Source organism: Brachyhypopomus gauderio, chromosome 8 (genome assembly GCF_052324685.1).
Source record: "Brachyhypopomus gauderio isolate BG-103 chromosome 8, BGAUD_0.2, whole genome shotgun sequence".
NCBI classification, from domain to species: Eukaryota; Metazoa; Chordata; class Actinopteri; order Gymnotiformes; family Hypopomidae; genus Brachyhypopomus; species Brachyhypopomus gauderio.
Window position 1 is genome coordinate 20,996,136 of NC_135218.1, and position 25,650 is coordinate 21,021,785.

Sequence of the window (25,650 nt, forward strand, 5' to 3'; positions counted from 1 at the left end):
CCAAGGATCCATCTGCACCAGATTTCATGTGTTCGATTGTCTTTATCAGGGTATTTCTAGGTTTAGACAAGCTTATCAAAGCTTTTTTGAAGACATTTGTGAGACCCTTGAATCCTGTCCAGCTATAGAAACCCACCTAATGGCAAAGTCTCACATTTCATGATTACATTCATGTCAAAGTCAAAATCAACTGTATTGCACAAATCATTTTTGCAAGAATTTAGACTCCTTACTGAGAATTGGTACTTTGTTCTGTCCATTTCAAAAAAGGTAAGTATTGTAAATGTGATGATCACAGATCCTGGTGCCTGTGTGGTGCCTCTGAACAGACAACAGACGTGCCAGAGATCCCAGTCCTGCAGGTTAAATCCTGACGGGACCTCAAACACATTCTGCACTCGTGATCTACAGGCCAACCGCGCTCAGTAAAGACTGCATCAACACCAGCTCCAAACACTGACAAATTCTTCTATAATGAAGGTTTTATTTTCCTTTACAAAAATCACTTTCGTCTAGAAATACAGTAACAGTATACATGAAAAAAATTAGATATTTTCAGTTGAATGTCTGGTTGTCAACAGCCAGTCCAATAAGAGTGATAACAATAGCAATAATAATGATGAGAATTATAATAGTAACTATATGGTGGCCAATAAAGCTTTTAACCAAATGAAATCGCACACGCACCCCTGCAGGGGGCGCCAATCCCTTCAGCACACACGGAAGCTGAACTTATTCGCAATACTAGGGACAGGAGAACTATATAAATGATATGATCCAAAGCACAGTAAAATACAAAACAAAAGGGGTTATGTAGGGTTCGTTTATTATTCTTGTATCGGTTTGCCAGTTCTGCCTTCATGTTAGCTTTGCACTTGCACACACACCATTACAGATGCACAAGGCATCATTTACCCACGGACATTCTCTTAATTAGTGACTAAGGCACTTCTTAAGGAAACATTATTAAATACTAACATTGGAGCAGATAAGTAGTTTTGAAATCCATCATATTCTAATACTGATAGGAGCAGTATTTCTAGTGTTGAAGATCCTGCCAGCGCCACCTGCTGGCTGCTAGAGCTACGCGGCTTCATTATTCTGCTTGGTTTCAGGCCGAAGCCCAAGGAGCTCCGGCTCGCTAGTCGAACCGAGCCAAGTGCCTGTGGAGAGTGGTGTTCAACAGCGGAGGTCCAGTCACGGAGGTCCAGTCACGTCCAGCACCGACGGAGATGCTCCCGGGTTCCTGTCCGTCCCCTTCCAGGTTTAGTGTCCGAGTCTGAACAAGTACACTTGCTTTCTCCCTTCACAATTTTAATGAGAAGCTGAATGAATCTTCATAAAGCGAACACACGTGGGGCGTTATGGGCTTCCTGCTGCTTCACATGCACATTTCCCAACATCTACCGCGTTTTCCAGTTTGAGTGGCTTGTACTAACGTGTGCAGTTATAAAGCATTTTGCAGTTACATCCAATTTCATCATAGACAAAATACTCCAGTCGACCACTAAATCTCCTCAAAAAAAAAAAAAGCTTAAACAAATCTCCCAAATATAGTGATGAGGATGGGTGGAGGGGGGGTGGAGCGAGGCCTCAGCAGATGGAGACTGCAGTGGCGTCGCTCTAAGGGCACGAAGCCTCTTCACAGTCGCCTTTCCAGTCCCGTTAGAGCAGACCCAGGGTCAGCTGCTCCCAGTTTAGCTCCATTTTATTCTTAGGATTATTATGATCATTTTTTTAAATGTTGGCTTGAGAACAAAATGAGCTGTCCATGCCGAAGTCTCTCTCTCACTCTCTCTCTCTCACACACACACACTTACACACACACACTTCTGCCAGCCCATAATATTCTGAACCTGCTTCACTGTAGTGTTGCATTGTACACGAACGTCAAAAGCTAGTAACATTGCTTCAGCTAAACAGTGGCTGTAGCGTTGTTTAACCAGACCGGAGAGGTGCCACTGCTGCTCGTGTATGAACGCGCTCACACAAAATTTCAACAGGTAAAATGCACTTGTACCTATATAGTGTTTCTTAAGCAATTATCAAGGCTAACATTACAATACATTGCTAATGGGGAGTGGTCTCAAGCTCCGAGTCCCGCCTCCCCTGTAGGACACGAGCATTGAGTCGGCGTGTGTTCCACTGTTGTGCTTGTTGTGGTTTCTGGACAGCTGCAGAATACCGGGTGTGTAACGGAGAGTGTGGAAGCGTTCGTGTGGAGTTGAGTCCGTGTGTGTGTGTGTGTGTGTGTGTGTCGAACCTCACTTCTCGTCTCTGCTGGCCAGGCAGCAGATGGGGTGGGGAGAAAAGGGGGAGGTTTGATATGAGATTCTTGTATGCTGACAGGTTTGGGGCAGTGGGTGTTATAGCAGTGCAGAACCACAGGGGGGCGCTGTATTCTACTCGGGTTGGGCAGGCTGGCTCTCGTTCACATCACTGGCTTTGCTGTCTGCATCGTCATCGGAGGCCTCGCCCTCCACCTGCAGCTGCCTGCGACCAGAACGACCTGAAGGGAAACTCACAGGACCTCCTCTTCTGAGGGAAGAACACACAAACACACACACACACACACACACACACACACACACACACACAGACACACACACAGACACACACACACACACAAAATACATACACAGGCACGTACACACAAACAAATGAACATAGTCACTGAGAGGGCAACATAAGCTAACATATGCTCTGTCCTGCCGCTACTGACAGACTGAAGCATGAACTCATTTAACCGTCAGCTGCTGGGTCACATTTGGCTGTTTAAAATGTTTGTTGTGGCAGGAGGCGACTTCTCAACATCACTGCACAGGCTCAAAAAATTTGTGTGACCCTATAAGCGTCACGGGGGTGTCGTCTTCATGGGGGGTCCTTGAGCATGCTGTGTTACCTCAGGTAGCTCCAGGGTGGTGAGTGGGTTATGGGAGAGTTTGCGGTGTGTGTGTGTGTGTGTCACCTGAGGCGGTTCTTGAGTGTGTTGACCTCACGGCTGAGCGCCTCACTGGCCTCCGTGGCGTCCTCCAGCTCCCTCTGCAGCTTCCTGCGGGAGGCGTTGGCCCGCGTGGACTCCTCCTCCGCCTCCTCCAACTGCCTCTTCAACTGCTTCATACGCGTGTTGGCCTTCTCCATCTGATACGCACACACACACTTAATCGGGAGCACTGCTTTTGTCCATAAATTAATCTCAGCTGCTTCATCTATGAAGCATCCAAAACACCCCCCACACTTGTAAACCTCCTTGTAGACTTCAGTATGCAAGTCCGGCACCCACACAAACACACCCACCCACACACACATACCCACTAGGGGTGTCACGATTCTCTAAATCCTCGATTCGTTTGTATTTCCGATTTTAGGGTCACGATTCGATTCGATTCTCGATTTACAGCAGAAAGGCCTATGCCAGTTTTAGATTAGTCTATGGTCAGTCATTGGTTTGATTAGTCAAATTTACAATACCTTATTTCAAAAGGTGGGTTTGATATAAGTGATGCAAAGTGATACAAGTGATCTGTAATACACCAAATTAGGCACTAATGGTCAAATTTAAATAATTTAATTAAGATAAATGTAACAATCTTGTTCTCAGTGAAAAACAACAAACACAAACAAATAATAATAACAAAAATGAGGTCACAGAGGGTACCTGTTATCTATTTTTTTGGTAGCAGCAATGTGCACTATTAAAACAGCAATGTGCAACATAAAATAAATAATAAAAAATACAGGAACAGTCATGTACAAAATAATAGAACCTTAACAAACTAAACTAAACTATCATACAAAATTTCTTAAGAAACAATTTCTTTAGTGTCTTCATACATGGAGGGCAACACTTTAGTTGTAAGATGCGACCTTATACTTTCGCGATTGACCGTAGCACGCGACTCCGCACACCTCGCGCGAACGGCGGAGGCATTTATACTTGGCGCGTCACATTCTTTGCAGTGTTGTCTGAAATGATATGTGGTAGTATAAAGAAACACCCCTCAAAAACAGGGGAAGGAACATTTACCAGATGAATTTTAATGTTGCTTTGTGTTCCAGGTTTGAAAAGTGCTGGAATTTAGGCTAACATACTTGAAAATGCTTGAAATTGTAACTACTTTGTTTCACAACAAATAGCTGTCTGACTGAATACAAATACAAGAGGCTTGAATTTGTTAACGCAGTGGTTCCCAAAGTGGGGGGCGGAAGTAAAACATGTGCACATGTGTCAATATGGGGGTGTGTGTGTAGGGGGGGCGCAAAAATATTCTTATCTACTAAAGGGGGGCACGGCAGAAAAAGTTTGGGAACCACTGTGTTAACGCAATTCAAGAGAATTCTCTTTTATTACGTTAACAAATACGAGCCTCTTGTAATTCCAGGACGAAACATGAGAGAATGTCAAGACTTTAAGATTGGGCGTTTTGAAAATAAACAACCATTACATAATGTGATGAAAAAGCGAATTATTTTGAATCATTGAGTATATGTATAAATATTTAACTTAATTAGGTTTAATGTGCTGGGAATAATTGAAATGGAATTTGAAAGTGACGTACAAGTGTTTTAATTCCACCTTGTTAAAGTGTATGAGACCAGCAAACATGACTTGGTTCATTGCGCTGAAGCGCGGCGCGCGCAAAGTTACAAAATTCAAGAGGTGCATGACCTCGCTAATCGCCAGCACACGAGGCCCTCGCGCCAACGTGATTACGTCATTTTCGGCGCGCGGACCCTCGCGCCGCGTCAAGTATAACCGGGCTTTAGTGTGGGTGCTTGCGTAGCTTAGAGGGAGGGATCGTCGATCCTTTTTGAATTCGAGGCTCGAGATTGTGACATAATTTCGATTGATTTTGATTAAATATCGAAATCGCGACACCCCTAACACCCACACATATCCACACACACAACAGGTTTGCTCTCCTGAGGGTGTAAATGTGACTTTGGGATCCTGCCCACGCCTCACCTGCTCTTTGTACTGGTCGGCGTGGCGACGCTCATCTTCCACCTGCATGAACACCTCCTTCAGCTTCTTCTCCGTACGCCGGACTATCTTGTTCGCTGCTGCCCTCTCCCTGCAGACCAAGGTACTACAGTCATCTCCCCCACACTCGCAACTACTCTCCCACGAAAACATGAAATAAGACGTTTGAGGTCATATCAGCCAAGCACGTTCCACAGGGCAGTTGTGTGCTTACTTGGCCTCTTGCTCAAGCTGCTCCTCCAGCTGCAGGATTTTGGCCTCCAGGGCGGCGATAGTGGCTTTAAACTTGGACTTGACTGACCCCTCCAGCTCCTGCAGTTTGGCCTTCAGCTCCTTGTTCTGACGCTCCAGCTGCTGACGGGCACTCTCGCTCTTCTGGGAGGTGCTGCGCTCTCCAGCCAGCTCTGTAGTTAGAGTGTCCACCTGCACGTACACACACACACACACACACACACACACACACACAAACACAAACACACACACACAAAAAACCTTTTCAGTACAACTGCAATACCATTTTACAGCCATTCCGCAACCTGACACAATAATGTAGCAGAAGCCGGAAGGGTGTGTGTGCGTGTGTGTACCTGCATGGACGTCTTTCGGAAGCGGTCGTTGAGAAGTTCCATGTTGCTCTGCTCCTCTTCCAGCTCCTCCTCCAGCTGAGCGATACGAGCCTCCAACCTCCGTTTCTCATCCAGCAGCGCCGACCTAACACACACACACACACACACACGTCAGCATATCAGTGACTGCATTCACTGCAGAGATGTATAGTAACGAAGTAGAACTACTTCACTACTGTACTTAAGTACTAAAATGCAGTATCTGTACTTTACTGGAGTATACATTTTTTCTCCTACTTCCACTTTTACTTCACTACATATTTTCCATTAGTTTAATACTTTTTCACCGATACATTTTGTATGTGCTGTATAGTTACTCGTTACAATTATAAACATGTTAGCTGGCGTTGTCACCGGGTCAAGCGATCAGGCTGTCTCATGAGAAAAGCGCACATTCTCTGGTCCTGTCCCGTTTACTCTGCTACTGCCTTCACTTAACACTTGAGCTTTGTAAGGTAGGTATACTTAAGGTTTATACGAGTGTCCGTGCGCCGAAAATGACGTAATCGCCCCGCACACGGTCGTTCACGAGGTTGTGCACCTCTCGATTTTTGTGCATGCAAAGTTACGAAGGTGGAATTCATGCACTTTTTCTATGTCCATTTACAGTACCTTCAGCTTAATTTACACATTTATGCAAATACACATATACTCGAAATAATTCCAAATAATTAACTTTTTATCACATTAAAAGTGATGGTACCGTGTTTGGTAACAGCAGAAGAATATAAGTGTACTGGTAACACTTTACATTAAGTGTTTACTTACTAACGTGAAGTAAAGCATTAGTTAACATGAACAACACATGAAGTAACACGTTAACAAGTAGGGATGCACCGATCCGATATTAATATCTGTATCAGTCCCGATATTGGAAAAAATTCTAGATCGGGTATCGATGAAAATGTGACAGATACATAAAGACAGATCTATTCAGTCTAATTCTATGCTTGTAAGGTCTTCGGAGTTAGTTCAACCTTAAATATCCACTCTGACCCGGATAGAAGTGAACTTGGACAGTTAAAAGGTGAGTGAAACACGAAGCACACAGAGGAGATGTGAATCACTGGTATTCCACTTAGTCGGTTTATTTACTGGTTGACCAAAATAAACCTGGGCTCCAGCACTAGTGGTCTGAGTCGGTGTATGGCAGAAAGCAAAAAAACCCCCCCCAATATTCTATATGCTACAGCTTGCGCCTGCACACTCAACTTGGTCCCTTAAAGTGACAGTACACATATTTGTGGGCGTTACATGCTTTGTGCTCTGCGTGATGTCTGTGCTAGCGAACTAGCCGCATAAGTATTGTTGTTTCTCTTATTTCATCTCCTTATTTATTTAAAATTATATTTAGAATTCCTGAACCATTTAAAAGGTTTCTTGCAGTTTATTTTTTTCATGTTTGACCAAAGTTGTGAACCTATTGTTTTTGTCAGTTTCAGGTTCTTTGGTATTATTTATTTTACATTTGATGTTGTATTCATAATTGCACTGACTGAACAAATGCAAGTTGTGTTGTTTTTACATGTTTTGTGTGTGTTTAAGTGTGCTGTACTGGTGCAGATTTTTCAATAAACTTGTAATTCAGTATGTCTTGTGTTAAAAAAAAAAAAACGTTTTAAGTCGATTCAGCACTGTTTTATTCTATCAGATCGGTATCGGCCGATACTAAGCCTCAGATATCTGAATCGGTATCGGAAGTGAAAAACGTGAATCGGTGCATCCCCATTACCAATAATTAACTAATGTTAAGTATGTAACAGTAGCGGCTCCTGTTTTGGCTCTTTGTTTGTTTAGAGCTTTAGTGTTTTAGTTTGGAGTAAAATGGACTAAAGAGCTAAAACAGTATGGACACACTTCAGTTTCTATGCTGATAGATTATGGATATTTCCAAGTTAGCCATTACTTATGTAGGTAAATCAGTACAATGTAAGATATTCCTTTAAGGTTGCACCAAAAAAGGAGCGAACAACAAAGAGCGAAAACAGGAGCCGCAACTGTTACATGTTTACTTAACGTTAGTTAATAATTGTTAATGTGTTACTTCATGTGTTGTTCATGTTAACTAATGCATTACTTCATGTTAGTAAGTAAACACTTAATGTAAAGTGTTACCAGTGTATTACATAAGCTTGTTGGCGTTTTAATGTACATATATTGGTACCTTCCACACATTCAACATCGAGTGATCGTGGCGGTGAGGGTGAGGAAGGAGACTCTACCTGGCCCTACCTAGAGACAGTGTTTGCGGTTGCCTGGAGTGAACGAAAATTCCTATAAGATGAAGTGCCTATTCTGCTTCCCAAAAATTCACCTTTGAACTTGAACAAGCACATCAAGGTAAGTTACAAATATAACACACTGAAGACACACCAGCTTGAGCTATCAGTAAGCGCTAGTTAGGTTAGCTATCTTAGCTAGCTAGCTAACTAACCTAATTATATTAATGACGTGCTGCAGTATTCACTTAACATTAGCTGGCAATCATAAAGGCTGTGCAACGCTGAATTGTGTTTTTAGCAACAGTAAGCCGTGTCCCTTTGCATGCTGACTAATCATGTGCCCATTTTTATAGTGTAGTGTTTTTTATAGGGTAAGGGCATTTATTGAGGGTAAACGCAGGGCAGTAGGCTCACCCTTAGAACCCGACGGATGGATCTAAAATACACCTTGTTTTCTCAGATAAATAAAAAATAATTTGTACTTGTGCGTCAAACCTATGACGTAGCAGGACAAACATTATCTGTTTTTTGTGTACAGTGTTAAGCCCAGTTTTTAAAGTTGCTACTTGTTTTTACATACAGAACACTTGTATTTGTGATCTTTGACAGCTTTGATTTGTGACATGAAAACAATTGATAATCAAACTGACTGCTTTCTTTCATTAATTCAAAACAAAATACTTGTACTTTTTACTTTTAGTACTTGAGTAATACATTTTAGAATAAACTACTTGCAATACTTAAGTACAAAAAATGCTGAAAACTTCTGTATTTCCACTTAAGTAAAGTTTTTAAAGAACACTTCAACTTCTACTCAATTCACTTTTTTGATAGAGTACTTGTACTTTTACTCAAGTATGGGTCTCTAATACTTTATACATGTCTGATTAATTTTTGTTTAACACTTTCTTCTCCAGCACATACACACATACCTTGTGTCTGTAGGGCAGGGAAGCACAGCTACAATGAACCCTTCGTAATCAATACATGCATGTATGTGAACACACACACCCTCACCCTGGCTGTGTGTGTGTGTGTGTGTGTGTGTGTGTGTGTGTGTGTGTGTGTGTGTGCACCAAGCAGAGCTCCAGGTAGTAACTCACTTCCCAGAGGCACTGTTACAGATCTCATCTGCTAGTTCATCCCTCTCCTGCTCTGCATGGCGCCGTGCTCTCTCCGACGCAGCCAGGTCCTACACACACACACACACACACACACACACACACACACGTTATTTGGGTTGTGCGTATACAAGTGTGAGCAGTAACGACTTGGTTACCTTGAAAAATCTGATAAAACAGAAAAATATAAAATAATTATTATTATTCCTTTAAAAAGTAACTTACTTTTAAAATCAAGTAATCAGTAAAATAATTAAATCAGATTACAAGTTATTTTACTGATTACTTGATTTTAAAAGTAAGTTAGATTACAAGCTATTTTATTAGTTACATTCAGCCGCCGACAACAACAAAATGACTATCAGTGTTGTCAACACTCACTTTTTTGGAAGTGCATTTTTAATAGTAACAATGTATCTCCTGACATTTAAATAATGTATCTCCTGACATTACGTTTGTGTAGCTGTGCAGTATTATTTGTAAATGTATTTGTAAATGTAATACAAGCAAACTATTCAGTCAGACAGTTATTTGTTTGAAACGAAATAGTTACAATATCAAGCATTTTCAAGTAGCCATAATTCCAGCAATTTTCATACCTGAAACCCAATGCAACATTAAAAGAAGGTAAATATTCTTTTCCCTGTGTTTGAGGGGTGTTTTATACTACTACATATTGTTACGGAGAACACTGCAAAGAATGTGACGCGTATAAACTCTTCCGCCGCTCTCACAGTGTACAAAGTCGAGCGCTACTGTATAATCCAGCATAGGCCAGATTTCCCTCCCCGAGACACAAGAGGAAAGTAAACAGTAACGCACAGTTACATGGATTAGTAATTTTAATCTGATTACTGGATTGGAAATAGTAACTTAATCGTTACTGAAAAAAGTGGTCAGATTAGAGTGTGACATCACTGAGTGTGTGTGAGAGTGTGTGTGTGTGTGTGTGTGTGAGTGTGTGTGTGAGTGTGTGGGAGTGTGTGTGTGTGGGAGTGTGTGTGTGTGGGAGTGTGTGTGTGTGGGAGTGTGTGTGTGTGGGAGTGTGTGTGTGTGTGTGTGTGTGAGAGTGTGTGTGTGAGAGTGTGTGTGTGAGAGTGTGTGTCCACCTCTTGTAGCTGCAGGATTTCTGCCTCAAGGCTCTTGAGCTTCTTCTCGTTTTCTTTGGACTGAGTGAAGATTTCATCACGAGAGGCGCGAGCCTCCTCCAGTTCCCTCTGGTAGTCCTTCATCTGAGCCTGCTCACCACACGCGTACACGCAGACACGCACACACGCGGACACGCACACACGCGGACACGCGGACACGCACACACGCGGACACGCACACACGCGGACACGCACACACGCGGACACGCACACACGCGGACACGCACACACGCGGACACGCACACACGCGGACACGCAAATTAGGTAACAGCTTAAATCTTTGGATTAAAATATTGTTCAATACCTTGGGCATGAGGGGGGCGTTGAGTGTGGTTGAGCTGAGCAGAGCAGTGTGGGTGCGGCCGGGTGGAGCAGTGTGGGTGTGGCTGGGCGGAGCAGTGTGGGAGGGGTGGGTGGAGCACCTGAAGCTTGCGCAGCTGTTTGATGGCTTCGTCGCGGGCTTTGTTAGCCGCCTCGATCTGGGCCTCCACATCCTTCAGGTCCATCTCCAGCTTCTTCTTAGCAGCCACAGCCAGAGCACGCTGCTTTCTCTCGTCCTCCAGCTCCGCCTCCATCTCACGCACCTGACGCAGCACGGGTCAAAGGTCAGTAAAGATCACAGGTCTGTAAGTCAGCTGGAGCTGAAATAAACCATTCCTTAGTAAATCATAATTCACGGTCTGCATTCAAAACATGCTTCGTTTCTTCACTCTCCCGAGCTGGCTTTGCAGAACCTTCTTCCCAGAGCTGCAGTAAAAGGTCTGTGAAGGTCTCGAGAAACACCAACTTCCGAAAGTTGGACGGACACGGACGCACACAGCAGCTCCAACAAAGTGCGTTGTGATGCCGTGTGTGTAAGAGGTGGACGGCTGGAGGAGGGGACACGGACGTGAGCTCACCTGCTTCACCAGGAGTCTCTTCTTCTCGTCGTTCTGCTCGTCTCTGGCCTGCAGGTCGCGCTCGAACTGGGCCTTCATTGCCTGCATGTTCACCTCCAGACGCAGCTTGGCGTCCTCCGTGGCCTGCAGCTCGTCCTCCAGCTCCTCCAGCTGGGTCTTCATCTCCTCCACCTGCTGTTCCAGCGTCCGCTTGGACTTCTCCAGCTCGTGCACCTGCCCAAACGGAACCAGTTACACCCGTCAACATTTAAATCACATCAGAAGGGCAGAGAGCTACAAGATCAATTTACTAACATCTCATCAGAGATGTTTATTTAGCGTCAAAGCTACAAATGAAGGTGTCACAACATATTGTTATTTTTCCACTCACGTTCTTGCCCACGTCATCCTTGGAGCTCATCAGGTCCTCCATCTCGGCTCGCAGCTGTTTGTTGAGACGCTCAAACTCCTCTTTGGCTTCCAGAGCCTCGTCCAGGGCTCGGGCCATCGACAGAGCCTTCGTCTCCTTCTCACGGGCCTCCGCCTCAGCGCGGTCTCGCTCCTCCGCATAGCGCGTGGACACACTCTTCTCCTCCGCCAGCATCTGTTACACACACACCAAACATCTGGTTTTAGCCATCGATCTTATCACAACATTGCACAGATATTTTGTTCTGCTAACATGCTGCCTGTAATGAAATACAACAGTTGGCAATCAGCATCACTATCTAATTTCATATAACTTCTGGTCTTTTTCCAAGGCCGTCACCAAAGATCATGTTAACCTGGTCAAACTTCTTCTGCTTCTTCTCCAGGTTGGAGACGATTTGTCTCTGGTGGTCCAGGTCCACCATGAGGTCGTCGAGCTCCTGCTGCAGGCGGGTTTTGGTCTTCTCCAGCTTGTCGTAAGCCATGGTCTTCTCCTCCAGGCGCTGGGTGGCCGCCTCCACGTCCTTCTGTAGCTTCCGCTTGGTCTCCTCCAGGCCCTCCACCACACCCACATCATCCTCCAGCTTCTTCTTCGTCTCGCACAGCTGTGGGCACACGGGGAGGCTCAGAGCCGTGTGTGTGTGTGTGGATGAGACCGTGTGTGTGTGTGTGTGTGTGTGTGTGTGTGTGTGTGTACCTGTGCCTGTAGAGTTGCTAGCTGTTTCTCCAGGTTCCTGCGAGCCTCCTCTTCCTCCTCCTGCTGCTCCTGCAGGTTGCTCTTCTCTTCCTCCAGCTGACGAATACGACTGCTCAAGTTCAGCTTCTGACGGGTCTCCTCTTGGAGCAGCTCCTGCTCTCTCACACACACACACACACACACACACACACACACACACACACAGTCAAAGCCTCTGCCACTATATACGTGGCTTGGCGTAGATGTAGCACCCAACCACATACATCTCAGGATGAGCTGTCATGACGTGACTGCTGAAGAGGGTGAGGAGACCCCCTCCACCAAGATCATCATGATCAACATCATACATCCACATGCACCATCAAAACAGAACTGAACCTTAAACCTGTGTTTAAAATCCATTCAAAGTGCCTCTTAATTTATGTAAAACTATATGATGCAGTCGGCTTTTTAAATGTTGTTCACAGCTCAGTTACACTTTTCACTCTGGCGTCTTGCGTCGAGGTGTGTGCGGGACGCACCTGTGTGTCCTGTAACTGGCTCTCCAGGCTGGAAGAGTCTTTGGCCAGCTTGATCCCCTTCTTCTCAGCATCCTCCAGCAGTGAAGACACGTTCTCCAGCTCCAACTGGAGCGCACACACACACACACACACACACGCACACACACACACACGAACACACACACGAACACACACACGAACACACACACGAACACACACACACACGAACACACACGAACACACACGAACACACACGAACACACACGAACACACACACACACACGAACACACACACGAACACACACACACACGAACACACACACACACACACACACACAATCACACACACACAATCACACACACACACAATCACACACACACACACACACACACACACACACACACACACACACACACACACACACACACACACACACACACACACACACACACAGACACAGACACACACACACACACACACACACACAGAGAGGACATGCAGAAATAAAGTAAATACATGAACGCGTCACATTCATGTAAATTGGGCTAAATGGCTGTTCTGGTTGTTCATGCTACACTGGGTTAAATTCTCCAGTCTGCATTACTGAGAGAAGTGATGTCCTACTTAGGAAGGTCCCAGACTTTGCGGGCCAAATCCTCCAGTGTGAATCTGAATCTTTACAGCCAAATTTATCTTCCCCCCCTGAATATCGTCTGGCTCAGAACTGTGACATTCATCCAGTCTGAATCTGAACCTTTACAGGCATGTTTTTCTTTCCACTCTCTGTCTCAAAACCGTGAGGCAAAAACACGTTACGCCGTCCAAGATTCCTACTACAAACGGCAAACAGCAGGCGGCCATATTCCTGACCCAACACCTGTGACCCTCTACAGAGGTGCTGGCCACATCTTTATTGGCCTGTTGAATTCTACAGCCCTTCAACACACCTGCTGCGTTTGCTAAGACAACATGGCCCCTTCTTGCTATATACGTGTTGCTATATTCAACGTTAGCATTTAGCTGCAGCACTGGAGCCAGTAAGACACGTCGGTGCCACTGTGCTGGTGTACGCGTGTGTCACCGTGGGGACGGAGCACCTGCAGTTTGTGGGTGCGGTCGGCCAGCTCCCCCTTGGTCCTGTCGCCCTCGGCGACGCGTGCGAGCACCTCCTGCAGCTGGGCCTCCAGCTTCTTGCGCTTGTGCTCGGAGTCGAGCTTGGCCTGCTGCAGGGCCTTCACCTCCACGCCCAGCTCCTTGTTGTCGCCCTCCAGGGTCTGCTTGCTCTTCTCCAGGTTCAGCTTGAACTGCGGCAGCACACGGTGGGTCAGTGAAACGGGGGCGATCTAGAACCCCCACAGGCTGAGGGGCGATCTAGAACCCCCACAGGCTGAGGGGCGATCTAGAACCCCCACAGGTCCGTGGAGTCTCCCTCTCACTCTGTGAGACTCAGCATGCAAGTCCATGAACTATTGAAAGCGTGAAGTGCAAAAATGACTCAGGACTGGAACTACAGACTCAGAGCTCTTGGAGTGGGGCCTGGTCCAGCTGCTCAGAGAGCTCCTGGGAGTGCAGTTCCATGAGTCCATTTGTGTGTGTGTGTCTAACCCTCTTGGCCTGGTCCAGCTGCTCAGAGAGCTCCTGGGAGTGCAGTTCCATGAGTCCATTTGTGTGTGTGTGTCTAACCCTCTTGGCCTGGTCCAGCTGCTCAGAGAGCTCCTGGGAGTGCAGTTCCATGAGTCCATTTGTGTGTGTGTGTGTCTAACCCTCTTGGCCTGCTCCAGCTGTTCAGACAGTTCCTCGAGTGCGGTGCCGTGCCTCTGTCTCATGTCCTGGATCTGAGACTCGTGGTTACGGGTCTCCTCATCCATCGCCTTCTTCAGCTCTGCCACCTCCTGCTCCCTCTTAGTCCTACACACACACACACACACACACACACACACACACACACACACACACACACACACACACACACACACACACACACACACACACACACACACACACACACACACACAGGCCTCAGCACCAAACCTCAGCACTAAACCTCAGCCAAACTAGCTCACGGGTCAGTGATCTTAGTGCTGCTCCAACACTAAACTCCAGCATGATCATGTAGTCTCAGCTAAAAGGGGGAACACATCTCCTCTGGGTGGGGGCCTCACAGCCACGCTCTCACCTGAGCTCCTGCTGGGCGGCGGTGGTGTCCAGCGTGTCCTCCAGCTCCGTCTTCAGGGCCTCTAGCTCCTCACTCAGGTCACGCTTCAGCTTCTCCGCTTTGCTGCGAGCCGCTTTCTCCGACTCCAGGTCCTCCTGCAGCTCGGCCAGCTGGGCCTGCATCTCACGCACCTGCTTCAGAGCGTTGTTCTTCTGGGCCACCTCCTCATCCCCTCTGTCACACACACACGGACACACACACGGACACACACACGGACACACTCCTTCAGGAACATGGCTGCACACGTTTCCAATAGCTGTGTACTTCAGTGAGCAAAATAAACAACAAACACGTAAGGGAATAAAGTAGATTGGCCAGGAACATTAAAAGCAGTTGTTGGTACCAAAGATCGTTTTGAAACTTCACCACGTCTTAATGCGCTACGTCGTAATGCGCCACGTCTTAATACACCATATTTTAATGTAGTACAATAGGGCAATACGTCTTTATTTTCCTTTTCAATTTACCGTCAATGCCATGATTCTGTCAATAACCCTGACATTTCTACTTCAACCACTAGGGGTCCGTATGTCGAAGTTTGGTCAGCTGCTATCGAGTTAGCCAGAGGGAATCTAAAGTAAGGTAAACTGATGCTGAGAGCTTGCTAATCCGGTAACTCACACACATGCTGAATTGTTCTACATGCACAGAGCTACACAAACAAACCCTCAGGCCACAAAACAACCAAACAACCCTTGCAAATATCCATTTATACACATGCCAACAAGCCTGCAGGACTTAGGGAGTTCTGGTGCTCAGTCTGGCCGTATGGATCTTCCAAGCAGTTCACATCCAATGACCACATTTATTCAAATCCATAATTTTCAGTGGAATGATTCTTAATTAATCTTTATATTTACTGCAGCCAAATTATTTAGAATCTACTGAACTCTATGGTCTTGACTGGTATGGCTAAATTGCTTTGAGCTCTAGTGTTTGCTTTTTTGGGGCAGCAGTGCTGACTGGGGGGCGTGGCTCACCTGGCCAGGACCGCCTGGAGCTCCTCCTCTTTCTTGGTCAGCTGAGCTTTGAGCTCATCAATCTGAGCCTGGAGCTCTGCAATCTGCTCCTGCAGGTCTGTGGTCTCTCCGTCCAGCTTGCGTTTGGCCTTCTCCAGTTCCTGACGCGTCTTCTCCTCCTTCTTCAGACGCTCTGAGGGGCAAACGCACTGTTACAGCATTTACTGCTCCACTCCAATGTGTGTCAGTTATATGTGATATAGATATGGGGCACATTATGAATACAAACAATATAATACTGAATATGAATCAAAACGATTTATGGCATGACACCACGATGTTCAAAGAGCCAGTAGGGATAAGTGTCAAAACTGTGAGACAAGGAGCAGCAGTACACTTATATATATATTACCTTCAAGGTCCACCATCATCACCTCCTGCTTGTTTTTCACTTTGCTGAGGTTCTTGGCCTTCTCCTCTTCCTCAGCCAGCATAGAGGTCATCTCCCCAACCCTCTCCTCCAACAGTTTCTTCTCCTGCACAGAGAGGCGTGGAGAAAAATTAAATGAGAACATCACTATATCCATTATGGCAATGAGGTATTGTGTTCAACTGTGGGGTGGGAGGAGTCTGTGCCCTGTCCGCAGGGTGGGAGGAGTCTGGGCCCTGTCCGCAGGGTGGGAGGAGTCTGGGCCCTGTCTGCAGGGTGGGAGGAGTCTGGGCCCTGTCTGCAGGGTGGGAGGAGTCTGGGCCCTGTCCGTCAACTTTACCTTGAGGAATTTAGAGTTCTGGTCCTCGAGAAGTAAAAGGTCTTCCTCCATTTTCTTGATCTTGGCCTCTGCAGTCACCTTCTCCAGCTGCAACTTCTGTCTAGCAGCTTCTTCTTCATCCAACTGCTCCTCTAGGTCCTACACACACACACACACACACACACACACACACACACACACACACACACACACACACACACACACACACACACACACACACACACACACACACACACACACACACGCTATATGAGGCATGTTTAAGTACTTTGTTTTTGCATTATTTATTATATCATTATAATATAGTCGTGAATGACCATCACACGGTTTGCTTTTTATCTACAAAAATCATCTACTTCACTTTACCTACAACAAACTAATCTCCACAGCGAGGCCTCTACGTCTTTAACATCTTTATAATTGGCCGACCCACCGCAGCTCTGTAGCCCTAAACGAAAAGAAGGTCTGGAAGGAGGCTACTGGATCAGAGACCCGGTTATTTAGGCACGATGTGCCAGTCAGCCAGCGTTGGCGTTTACGGAGAGGTGGTGCAGCACTGAAGAAGCACTGGGCTCTCCCACCATCATGAGGGCGGACACCATGTCTGTGCAGGTCTTACATTCATCCGCAGGGGTTTGCCTTTCTTTTGTTTCTCTTTAATAAAAACCCAAAGATTTGCACCTTAGAAATATCTGAGTAAGTGTGATTGTTCTGGGAAAATCCAGTTTACAGAACGTCTTTGCAGCTAATTAAAATGTCTGTACTTTTGCAAGACTTCACCCAGATGTTCCCCCAGATGTTTCTCATTAAAGAAAGAGTGCACAATGCTTGTGTTTCGCTTGGGTTTACACATTTTCCCATATGTACAAATGTAGCTTAATGTTTATGTCAGATCTTTAAATACATGCTTAGTCCCTCATGTTGTTGCGGTAGAACCTCCACATGAGGTTCCTCTACAGTACCTCCAACCGCCTGTAGGAGGCACTGTGGTGCACGTACACATCACAGCAGCGATGTGAGGACACTGCTGCACCTGTATGTGGGACTGCATCTTCTTCTTCTCGTTCTGCAGGCTCTGGTTGCGCTCCTCCTCCTCCTCCACGCGGGACTCCAGGTCGTGCAGGATCTCCTCCAGCTCCTGTTTCTTGGCCACCAGGCGAGCCCTCATCTCCTCCGCCTCCGCAAACAGCTCCGTCTCCGCCTGCAGCTGCTCCGCTAAGATGTTCTTCTCCTCCAGGAGCTGACGCCCACAAAAACAAAGAGGCTCCAAGATGATGCTTGATGTTTTTCATAACAACAAAATAATCCAGATCACAGATCCTGGTTCACAGCTGACAACTGGTCATATTACAGTGAACATTAAGACACAATAGAGCGCACAGCTCTGAGACCAACGGCTTGGTATTTTGATGTCTGTATGTATGCAAGCTTGTCTTGCAGTGTTCAGGCGTGTGTGTGTGTGTGTGTGTGTTGGCATGCTAACCTGTTGATGTTTTCTCTCCATCTCCACTAGTTCGTTCTCCACCTTCACCTGTTTCTCCTTCACCTTCTCCAGCTCCTCATCTTTAGCCTGCATCTCCTCCTCCTGTCTGGTCACCTGCAGTAGAGGCTTCACCTGAGGGAGGGAGCGAGGAAGACGTGGTGAGGGACGACACAACATTGATGGAGGGAGGGATCCCAGCGCCCCCTGCTGGTCAGAGCTCGCCATCTCACCTTGGTGAAGAGCCTCCACCACTGCCAGTGTCGCAGTTTCAGGTAAGCAGCACAGTTCCTCTGGAGAACCTTCAGAGCACTTAACTGCTGCTGCTTCTTAGCAAAAGCCCTACACACATGCGCACACACGCGCACACACGCGCACACACACACACACACACACACACACACACACACACAAATCATGAAATGCATGCACATGTTTTTTGTCCTTTGCTAATGTACTGTAATGACATTTCACATGACTTCCTTCTAATGACTGAAGTGATAGTGTGTGCGCATGAGTGTGTGTGTGTGTGTGTGTATGTGTGTACTTGCGGAGTACTTACTTGCGTGCCAGGTATCCTCGACACACAGCCTGGAAGTAGATGATGATGTCGGTGATCTTCAGGTCTCGCTCCTCCTCCAGGTGGGCCAGAACTCCCGTGCGGAAGAAGATCTTACTCTGACCGATCCGGTACAGGTTTGGGTCCAGCTCCAGTGCCTGGATCTGTGGAAACGGAAACGCAATGAAAACGAAAGCAGTGAAATGTGGTTGGATGACACCATCGTGTGGGGTCTAGTGACCGTTAGCAGTCATTTGTAACCCACCATTTCTGTAAGGTCTTCATTTCATGCACAGCCAACTGGACATACTTTCAACATACTACAACATACTTTCAATACTACAGTTAAACTACAGATGAACAGGCAGACTCCAGTGGTGATGGTGGAATGATTTCATAGTCTTGTTTATTTTTTGTTTGAAACTCACCATCCTCTCACAGGCCTGCTTGCCATCCATGAAGCCCTTGGGGATGGCGTTGGGGGTGAGGATCTCGTACCTGGTGGGAACACGGGCAGACAGACTCACTCAATACTCAAAGGTCAAAGACTGGCGTGTGCTGTCCTCAGCTACTACAGGTGGCACTAGAGCAAAATCCATTTCAACATGGAGATCTGGACTTTGAACCTCTGTCTGAACTCCTGGAAGACGATGCGGTTGGGGAAGCCCTGTCTGCAGATCCTGATTCCTTCCAGAACTCCGTTACACCTCAACTGGTCCAGAACCAGATGGGGCTCCAGTTTCCCAGCCTGCAGTTAGAAGGAAACAGAAGAGTGGAGAGGAGAGCAATAAAGGAGACGTTATGTTCCGGTGTTTTCCACTTATGGAGAGCTGCACGTGGCTCAGTAAATCATCTGCACGGATCAGGACTCTCACCCTTTTCTCGTGGTTGGGTATGATGCAGCGGACAAAGTTGGGGTTGGTGTTTCGGAGTGTGGCCATCAGCTTGGTCAGGGACTCCTTATACAGCTGGCCCACCGTGCGGAACATGCCCTTCTTGGTTTTATACGTGGCTCCGAACGCGGTCTCGTTCATACCAGCCACCTGGTCCAAACCCACGATGCGGTCCACTGGAAGACGGATGCACAGCGAGGGAGAGGAGGAGAGAGGCACAGGTGAACTGAATGAACACGGAGCACAAGTCCAGAAGTCTTAACAGGGCTACAGCGGTTAAAGGCCCAGCACGCCGAGGTTGGGTGCGGATGGACGTGGGTGGAAGGGGTGGGGAGGTTTGGTCTATGAGCAGAGTTTGGACTGCACAGCAACATGACGGGCCAATCCCAGCACTCCAAACACATCACTCCCCCTGCAGCCGGGACTCACCCCCCCACACCCACACATACACACCAACAAACATACCAAGCTTTGCAGCGAAGTAGAGCTCAGCTCAGTTAACACCGAATCGAAATGGGTCAGTTCCATCCCCAATAGAAGAAACTTCCACACTACAATTACTTTAAAAGGTAATAATTCAATAGTAATTAGTGTCTCTTTAATGAGCTGACTTTCAGCCGAAATGGTGCTGGATGGAAACAGAACCAAGCCGAGCCCTGTGGCTGGGTGGGTTTGACTTGATGCCACAAGCCCAGATGATGGAGAGCAGGGTCTCTGAGCCACTGGTGAGGAGCACAGGCAGGGTGGAGAGAGACTGCTACATCTACGCAAGCGCAGACTGCTAGAGGACCTCTAAACGTTCGCATGGACCGAGGATTCAGCTCGGGGAACATGTTTGATGTTCTCACTACATGTCTCACTCCAACAGTACCTCCACACGCCCCTCCCAACATGTAATTTCATGATGAATGATGAAATCCACCCAAAATATTTGGAACCATGAAAATGGCTGGAGCCAAACTAGGCAGCTAAAGCATCTAGCACGTATGCAATGGGGACTTTCCATGCCAGTATAGCAGTACAGTCACAGACAGAAGTCTCAGTGCTGTCTGAACAGTAAGGTAATGAGGAATTATCGGTCTCAGCTTCACTATCTCTGATGAGGCTAAACCTAGTCTATATGCACATAATCCTCGACCTGTGAATCCATAGGTCGGAAGGAAGAATACATAGTAATTATGAGTCTCCTTTCCTCTTCTTACGCCATTAACATTTTTCTGCTGCATTTCAAATCCTGGACCGTTAGGCCCAGGGCCTGCTCTCTCTTCACTGCAATAATGAGGCCTGTATACTCTTGACGTGACCCCATGACCTTGTAGAGCAGCTGCTGATTGGTTGGTGTTGACTAGCTTGCGGTTGAGCGATGTGTCTGAATTCACCCGGAACAGAAGCAGCACTGTTCAGCTCTCGCTGCCAGAGATGATATGAGACAGAATTTCTGCTCCCCTTAGGCCGACCTTCAAAACGCCGCCTGTTGCTTAAAATATACACAACCTGTGACCTGGAGAGTCAACGTTCTCAGCCAGGAACACAGAAATCATGGAGCTCTGGCAGAGGCCTGGGTTTGGGAAGGACTTCAGAAGGCTTAGCTACGCTACTGCCTGACGTGTGCTGAAAACGCATCTCCCGAAGCTGCATGGTTTCAAGTCACCATCTGTACAGAGCGGTCGGCGCGGCGCTGTGCAACGCTGCCGTCAGCCTGCAGGGGGAGCACTTCTAAACGATACAGCACATGCGGGGCCCTCTTCCTCAGAGCTGACTACCCAAGTTAGCCAGATATCACCGGCGCTGCGATGACTTTTGGCCATTTCCGTCAGAAACCCTACGGTCATGCGCTCCATCGTGCATGCTTATTTCAGCATCCGTCCAGGAACCCAGGGATGCCAGCAGAGTGGGGCGTACAGCCTCGTAATCTGGCTAACTCTTCAGTTAACAGCCTGAAGGAGCAGGGCCCAGGCGGAGGGAGGCGTGGGGGGCGAACATCATGCGCCGCATTACAGGAGCCACAGCACCGAGTACCTTCACCTGGAGAGTCATGGAGGCTAGAGACGTCATAGAAAGACGCTCTCTGAATATTCTGAATCTCTACCAGAGCGGCAGGAGGAGAGAACACAGCAAGCACACACACAGGACCACACTGTGTTAGTTAGTCAAACACTGGTGGAAAGTCAAAAGCACATCAAACGTTGGTACTTGAGAAGAACTGAAGATGCATCTTCTTGGATTTTAAAGAACCTGCGTCATTCACTCTCGTGTCTACATTTGTGTTATTTCATTTTCAGTCTCGATGTCTTAACTATTCTCTAAATTTAACTTTGTCTCAACTGTCTATATATATATATGTGTGTGTGTGTGTATATATATATATATATATACACATACACACACACATACACACATCAATCAAATGTCTTAATTGAGCTACAGACAGTAGATGCTGTTGACCCTCAGATGGTTGTTTCCCCAAATGAATGTGTGTTATAGAACAGGGACATTAAAATGGGTTCAGTGTGTGTGTTTTATTATGGAGACAAAAACATTCCACACCAGTCAGTGGCGTTTTACTCTACAGACATAAAACGAAAGCTGAAAACAACAGTCTCTTTCTTAGCTCGTGTGGGATCATAAAGTTGTTAGCAAAGAGAGTGGAAGAATGAGAGAGAGAGAGAGAGAGAGAGAGAGAGAGAGAGAGAGAGAGAGAGAGAGAGAGAGAGAGAGAGAGAGAGAGAGAGAGAGAGAGAGAGAGAGAGAGAGAGAGAGAGAGAGAGAGAGAGAGAGAGAGAGAGAGAGAGAGGCTTACCATCCTTCCAGAGCTCAGCCACAAACTTATCCGTGGACTGATGGAGCAGTGTGGCCACGTTGTCGTTCAGAGGGTCCATGTTCTTCATCAGCCACTCGTCTGCTTTATAGTCAACCTGAGGAAGAGGAGGAGGAGCAGAAGGGAATTACAGCAGGTTACACATCAACATATTTGATGTTGGGCTGATTCTAATGTATATGAGGAAATGACTTTGGGCAAAACCAGGAAACCAACACCAAATGCCTAACCCTAACCCTGACCCTAACCCTAACCCTAACCCTGACCCTAACCCTCAAGTTATAACATTTAGGATACATGAATTCTGCAAGTGAGATTTTTAAAAACTATTGCTCCACAGCTACAGCAGTAATTTAGTTCAAAGTGTTTCATAGTCCTGGTCCTGTAGATATCCTCCAAGGCATTTCTTAAGGGTTTCCCCTGCTCGTGTACACCTACTTCAACTCATCGGCCAATTAACAAGCCCTCCGTGCCTTTAGAGCTGATTTATAACGATGTCTAATTAGCATAACACATTGTGAATGCATTGCTGGTGGCATGAACCGCTCACAGCCCAACCCTTCAGTCAAAAGCTGCCCCAATAATTCCCTCCAGGTGTCCCCGTGTCCCGAGCACAGACTAATGTTGTGACCTTTGGCCCCGGGGGGGCGTGAGCATGCAGGGCAGAGCCCCCTTGTTAAGCGGTCTCACATTTCCATTGCGAAAGGGCCGCTGATCTGAAGCAGATGTGCTCCATGGAGAGAAACGCGCCAAGGCAGCAGCTACAGAGATGCCACTGCAAGCCAAACTCACTTCCAAGGGGTTAAACACACACGGCAGCGCTCCAGCCCTGGGAGGTGGAGGGCCCTTCGTCAGGGCTGGCGGCTCCGAGCTGGACTCGTTTAACTGTGCTGCCGAGGCTTGTACCCCAACACAAACTGGGGTTTTAATGGTAGGAGAAAAGCATGCCTACCCAGGGTGCACTGCTGCACTCACTGGCTTTTTTTCTATCATATGGGATTGGGACTGTATCCCTGTGGGAGGGACTGCACATAGGAAAACACTCTGGGCATTCCGATGGGCTCAAGAAATGAACGGCTTGGGTTCGCCCGACACGCCTGATCTGAAATATGATTCGATGCTCCAAAGTAGTTAATGATGGTCCCTTAACAATTTATTTGAACCCCCTCTCCAGCATTTTTTTGGGTTTCAAATAAAAGACAAATTGTGAGCAGATCCAGGCTGTTTGGACACAGTGTTAAACACAGCTTTAGAATCAAGCTTGGATAGTCAGGCCAGAAATCAGCGTCCTCCTGGGCTCAATAATGGTTTTTGCTGGCCGGTCCATCAGCCATTTAGAAGCCAGTGTAGGAGTGTTTGAGCACCAGGAGGGCCCCACACACCCGGCCTGCATAGTGGATGATGCAGAAGTCGGCTTTGTCCTTCAGCTGACGTGGTTTCTGGAATTTGGCGTGCGTGCCCTGTTCCTGCACCAGCTTATCCACAAACGTCTTATCAGTGGCTTTGGGAAACCAGCACTCCTCATCCAGCAGGGCCAAAACACCCGGAGGGTTTGCCTGGGAAAACAAACGAGTCCTTAATGAGGAGAAGAGGAGCAAGAGCAGCACGTTTCTACTCTTCTGATGAAGCACGACCTCCTTTAGCACTAGAACATCATCATGCTTTCTGCTTTCATGGTGAACTTTCATGGTGAAAAATTACAAAACTGTTAATAAAGCTTTGATTTGCTGCATGAGTGGTTCATTTCTAAGAACAAAATGTCCTCCAATCAATGGAAGGCATCTCGCATGTCCCACCCAAGCCCATCCAATGAGGCCTGAGGGGGAGGGGCCGTACTCACAGGCCTCTCGATGAGGTCAATGCAGGGTTGCAGGTCGAGGCCGAAGTCGATGAAGCTCCACTCGATGCCCTCGCGCTGGTACTCCTCCTGCTCCAGAATGAACATGGTGTGGTTGAAGAGCTGCTGGAGCTTCTCGTTGGTGTAGTTGATGCACAGCTGCTCAAACGAGTTCAACTAGAGAGAAAAATATAAACAAGGATATAGAATATTTATCATCATATGAAAGTTTTTCCAGTCTTTATGATTCAGTGCTGTGATCTGGTGAAGACTGAATCCAGAAAAGGGAGCACCTGGAAGATCTCGAAGCCAGCGATATCCAGGATGCCGATGAAGGAGGCCCCCTGACGCTTGGTGCGGTCCAGAGCCTTGTTGATGCGGTGCACCAGCCAGCGGAAGAGGCGCTCGTAGGTGGCTTTGGCCAACGCCTCCACCGCAAAGTCCGCCTGCAGAGCAACACACAGCGTATGGGGCAGCACGGCACACGACTGAACCACACTCACAAACAGGACTAGCCTGGGTCCTGTGTGTGCACCTTCTTGTGCCATGTCATCACAAGCATCATGTAATAATGTTAAATGAATGTATTACGTGTGTAATGTATGCAGGGCCACTTTTCAAAGCAAGTTCAGGTTGACAGATTATTGTGGAGCCCTTAATGAGGGGAGAGAGGCAGGTCTCTACTGCGCTATTGTTTTAACCAAGTACCGAGTTGGAAAGGAAACCTCAGCACAGTTCCCCAACGCTGCATTACGCCAAAGCCAACAGGCAAACACATTCTGAGTGATGACAGGTGAACGCTGGAAAATATTATGGCAGTGGTGGGGATGAAGGGCCAGAGGAAGACGAGAGAGATGGAGAGCACTAGTTTCTGTTACCTGTTCTTTTGTTTGTGCTTTCTGCACGTAGTCGCGGCCCACTTTGATGCGGGGGGTGAGGATGGCCCGGGTGAACTCCATCACACTCATCCCCAACAGATGACAGAGCTTCTGTGCAGCTGGGAGAGACAATACTAAACTTAACAAAGTGCACTAAACAAACTAAACACATTTAGGATCCTCATCCCTTCAGAGTTAAGAATGCAAAACTCCACAATCATTTGTATTTCTTCCTAAAAATGTATTTCCCGCCATTTTCTTTCAGGGGTTCCTCTCTAAATGTGAGGAGCAGGAGGAGCTGGAATGGGAGTGAGGACTCATTTAACTGCTGGCCAAACCACTGCATTTTTTCAAACAGATGCAGGACCTTTAAGCAGGGTCCCCATTTTCCTGGCGCCTGGATATTAGACACCTATCGCGCCAGTACCTGTGGGCAAAGCTGTCAGACACTTTTTTTTGATAGTCTCAAACTGTTGAGTATTTCCACGCTGCCTGTTTTGCTAATCGGTCTCACAGCCATTTCTATGATTTACCGACTGCTAAAACCACAACCTGGCTCTCAGACACACAGCAGGCACATGCACCTCCTGAAGGAGCACTAGGTTACACCATAAAACCAGTCCACTTCAACCAGT

The 25,650-nt window shown here is 47.0% G+C and overlaps 1 protein-coding gene across 13 annotated transcripts in view; it reads right to left on the minus strand.

Annotated features, from left to right (window-relative positions):
• Positions 1-464: 464 nt before the first annotated feature.
• Positions 465-25,650, minus strand: part of myh10 (myosin, heavy chain 10, non-muscle) — a 58,107-nt gene continuing 32,921 nt past the window's right edge. For 4 of the 13 annotated variants that reach the window (XM_077015371.1, XM_077015369.1, XM_077015364.1 and 1 more), the window contains 32 exons: positions 25,016-25,134; positions 24,431-24,583; positions 24,141-24,314; positions 23,683-23,856; positions 22,283-22,397; positions 21,502-21,567; positions 19,465-19,658; positions 19,216-19,337; positions 19,018-19,087; positions 18,593-18,753; positions 18,264-18,372; positions 18,034-18,165; positions 17,584-17,790; positions 16,551-16,688; positions 16,193-16,316; positions 15,802-15,973; positions 14,783-14,995; positions 14,370-14,514; positions 13,704-13,910; positions 12,627-12,731; positions 12,106-12,258; positions 11,765-12,013; positions 11,371-11,583; positions 11,001-11,213; positions 10,524-10,685; positions 10,063-10,191; positions 8,936-9,024; positions 5,572-5,695; positions 5,199-5,407; positions 4,967-5,075; positions 2,969-3,141; positions 465-2,538 (listed from right to left, as the gene is read on the minus strand). In XM_077015371.1, the coding sequence (XP_076871486.1) occupies positions 2,403-2,538; positions 2,969-3,141; positions 4,967-5,075; positions 5,199-5,407; positions 5,572-5,695; positions 8,936-9,024; positions 10,063-10,191; positions 10,524-10,685; positions 11,001-11,213; positions 11,371-11,583; positions 11,765-12,013; positions 12,106-12,258; positions 12,627-12,731; positions 13,704-13,910; positions 14,370-14,514; positions 14,783-14,995; positions 15,802-15,973; positions 16,193-16,316; positions 16,551-16,688; positions 17,584-17,790; positions 18,034-18,165; positions 18,264-18,372; positions 18,593-18,753; positions 19,018-19,087; positions 19,216-19,337; positions 19,465-19,658; positions 21,502-21,567; positions 22,283-22,397; positions 23,683-23,856; positions 24,141-24,314; positions 24,431-24,583; positions 25,016-25,134 (4,859 nt within the window). In that variant the 3' untranslated portion in view covers positions 465-2,402. The remainder of the gene's footprint in view (positions 2,539-2,968; positions 3,142-4,966; positions 5,076-5,198; positions 5,408-5,571; positions 5,696-8,935; positions 9,025-10,062; positions 10,192-10,523; positions 10,686-11,000; positions 11,214-11,370; positions 11,584-11,764; positions 12,014-12,105; positions 12,259-12,626; positions 12,732-13,703; positions 13,911-14,369; positions 14,515-14,782; positions 14,996-15,801; positions 15,974-16,192; positions 16,317-16,550; positions 16,689-17,583; positions 17,791-18,033; positions 18,166-18,263; positions 18,373-18,592; positions 18,754-19,017; positions 19,088-19,215; positions 19,338-19,464; positions 19,659-21,501; positions 21,568-22,282; positions 22,398-23,682; positions 23,857-24,140; positions 24,315-24,430; positions 24,584-25,015; positions 25,135-25,650) is intronic. The other 9 variants (XM_077015372.1, XM_077015370.1, XM_077015368.1 and 6 more) reach the window with 4 other exon arrangements.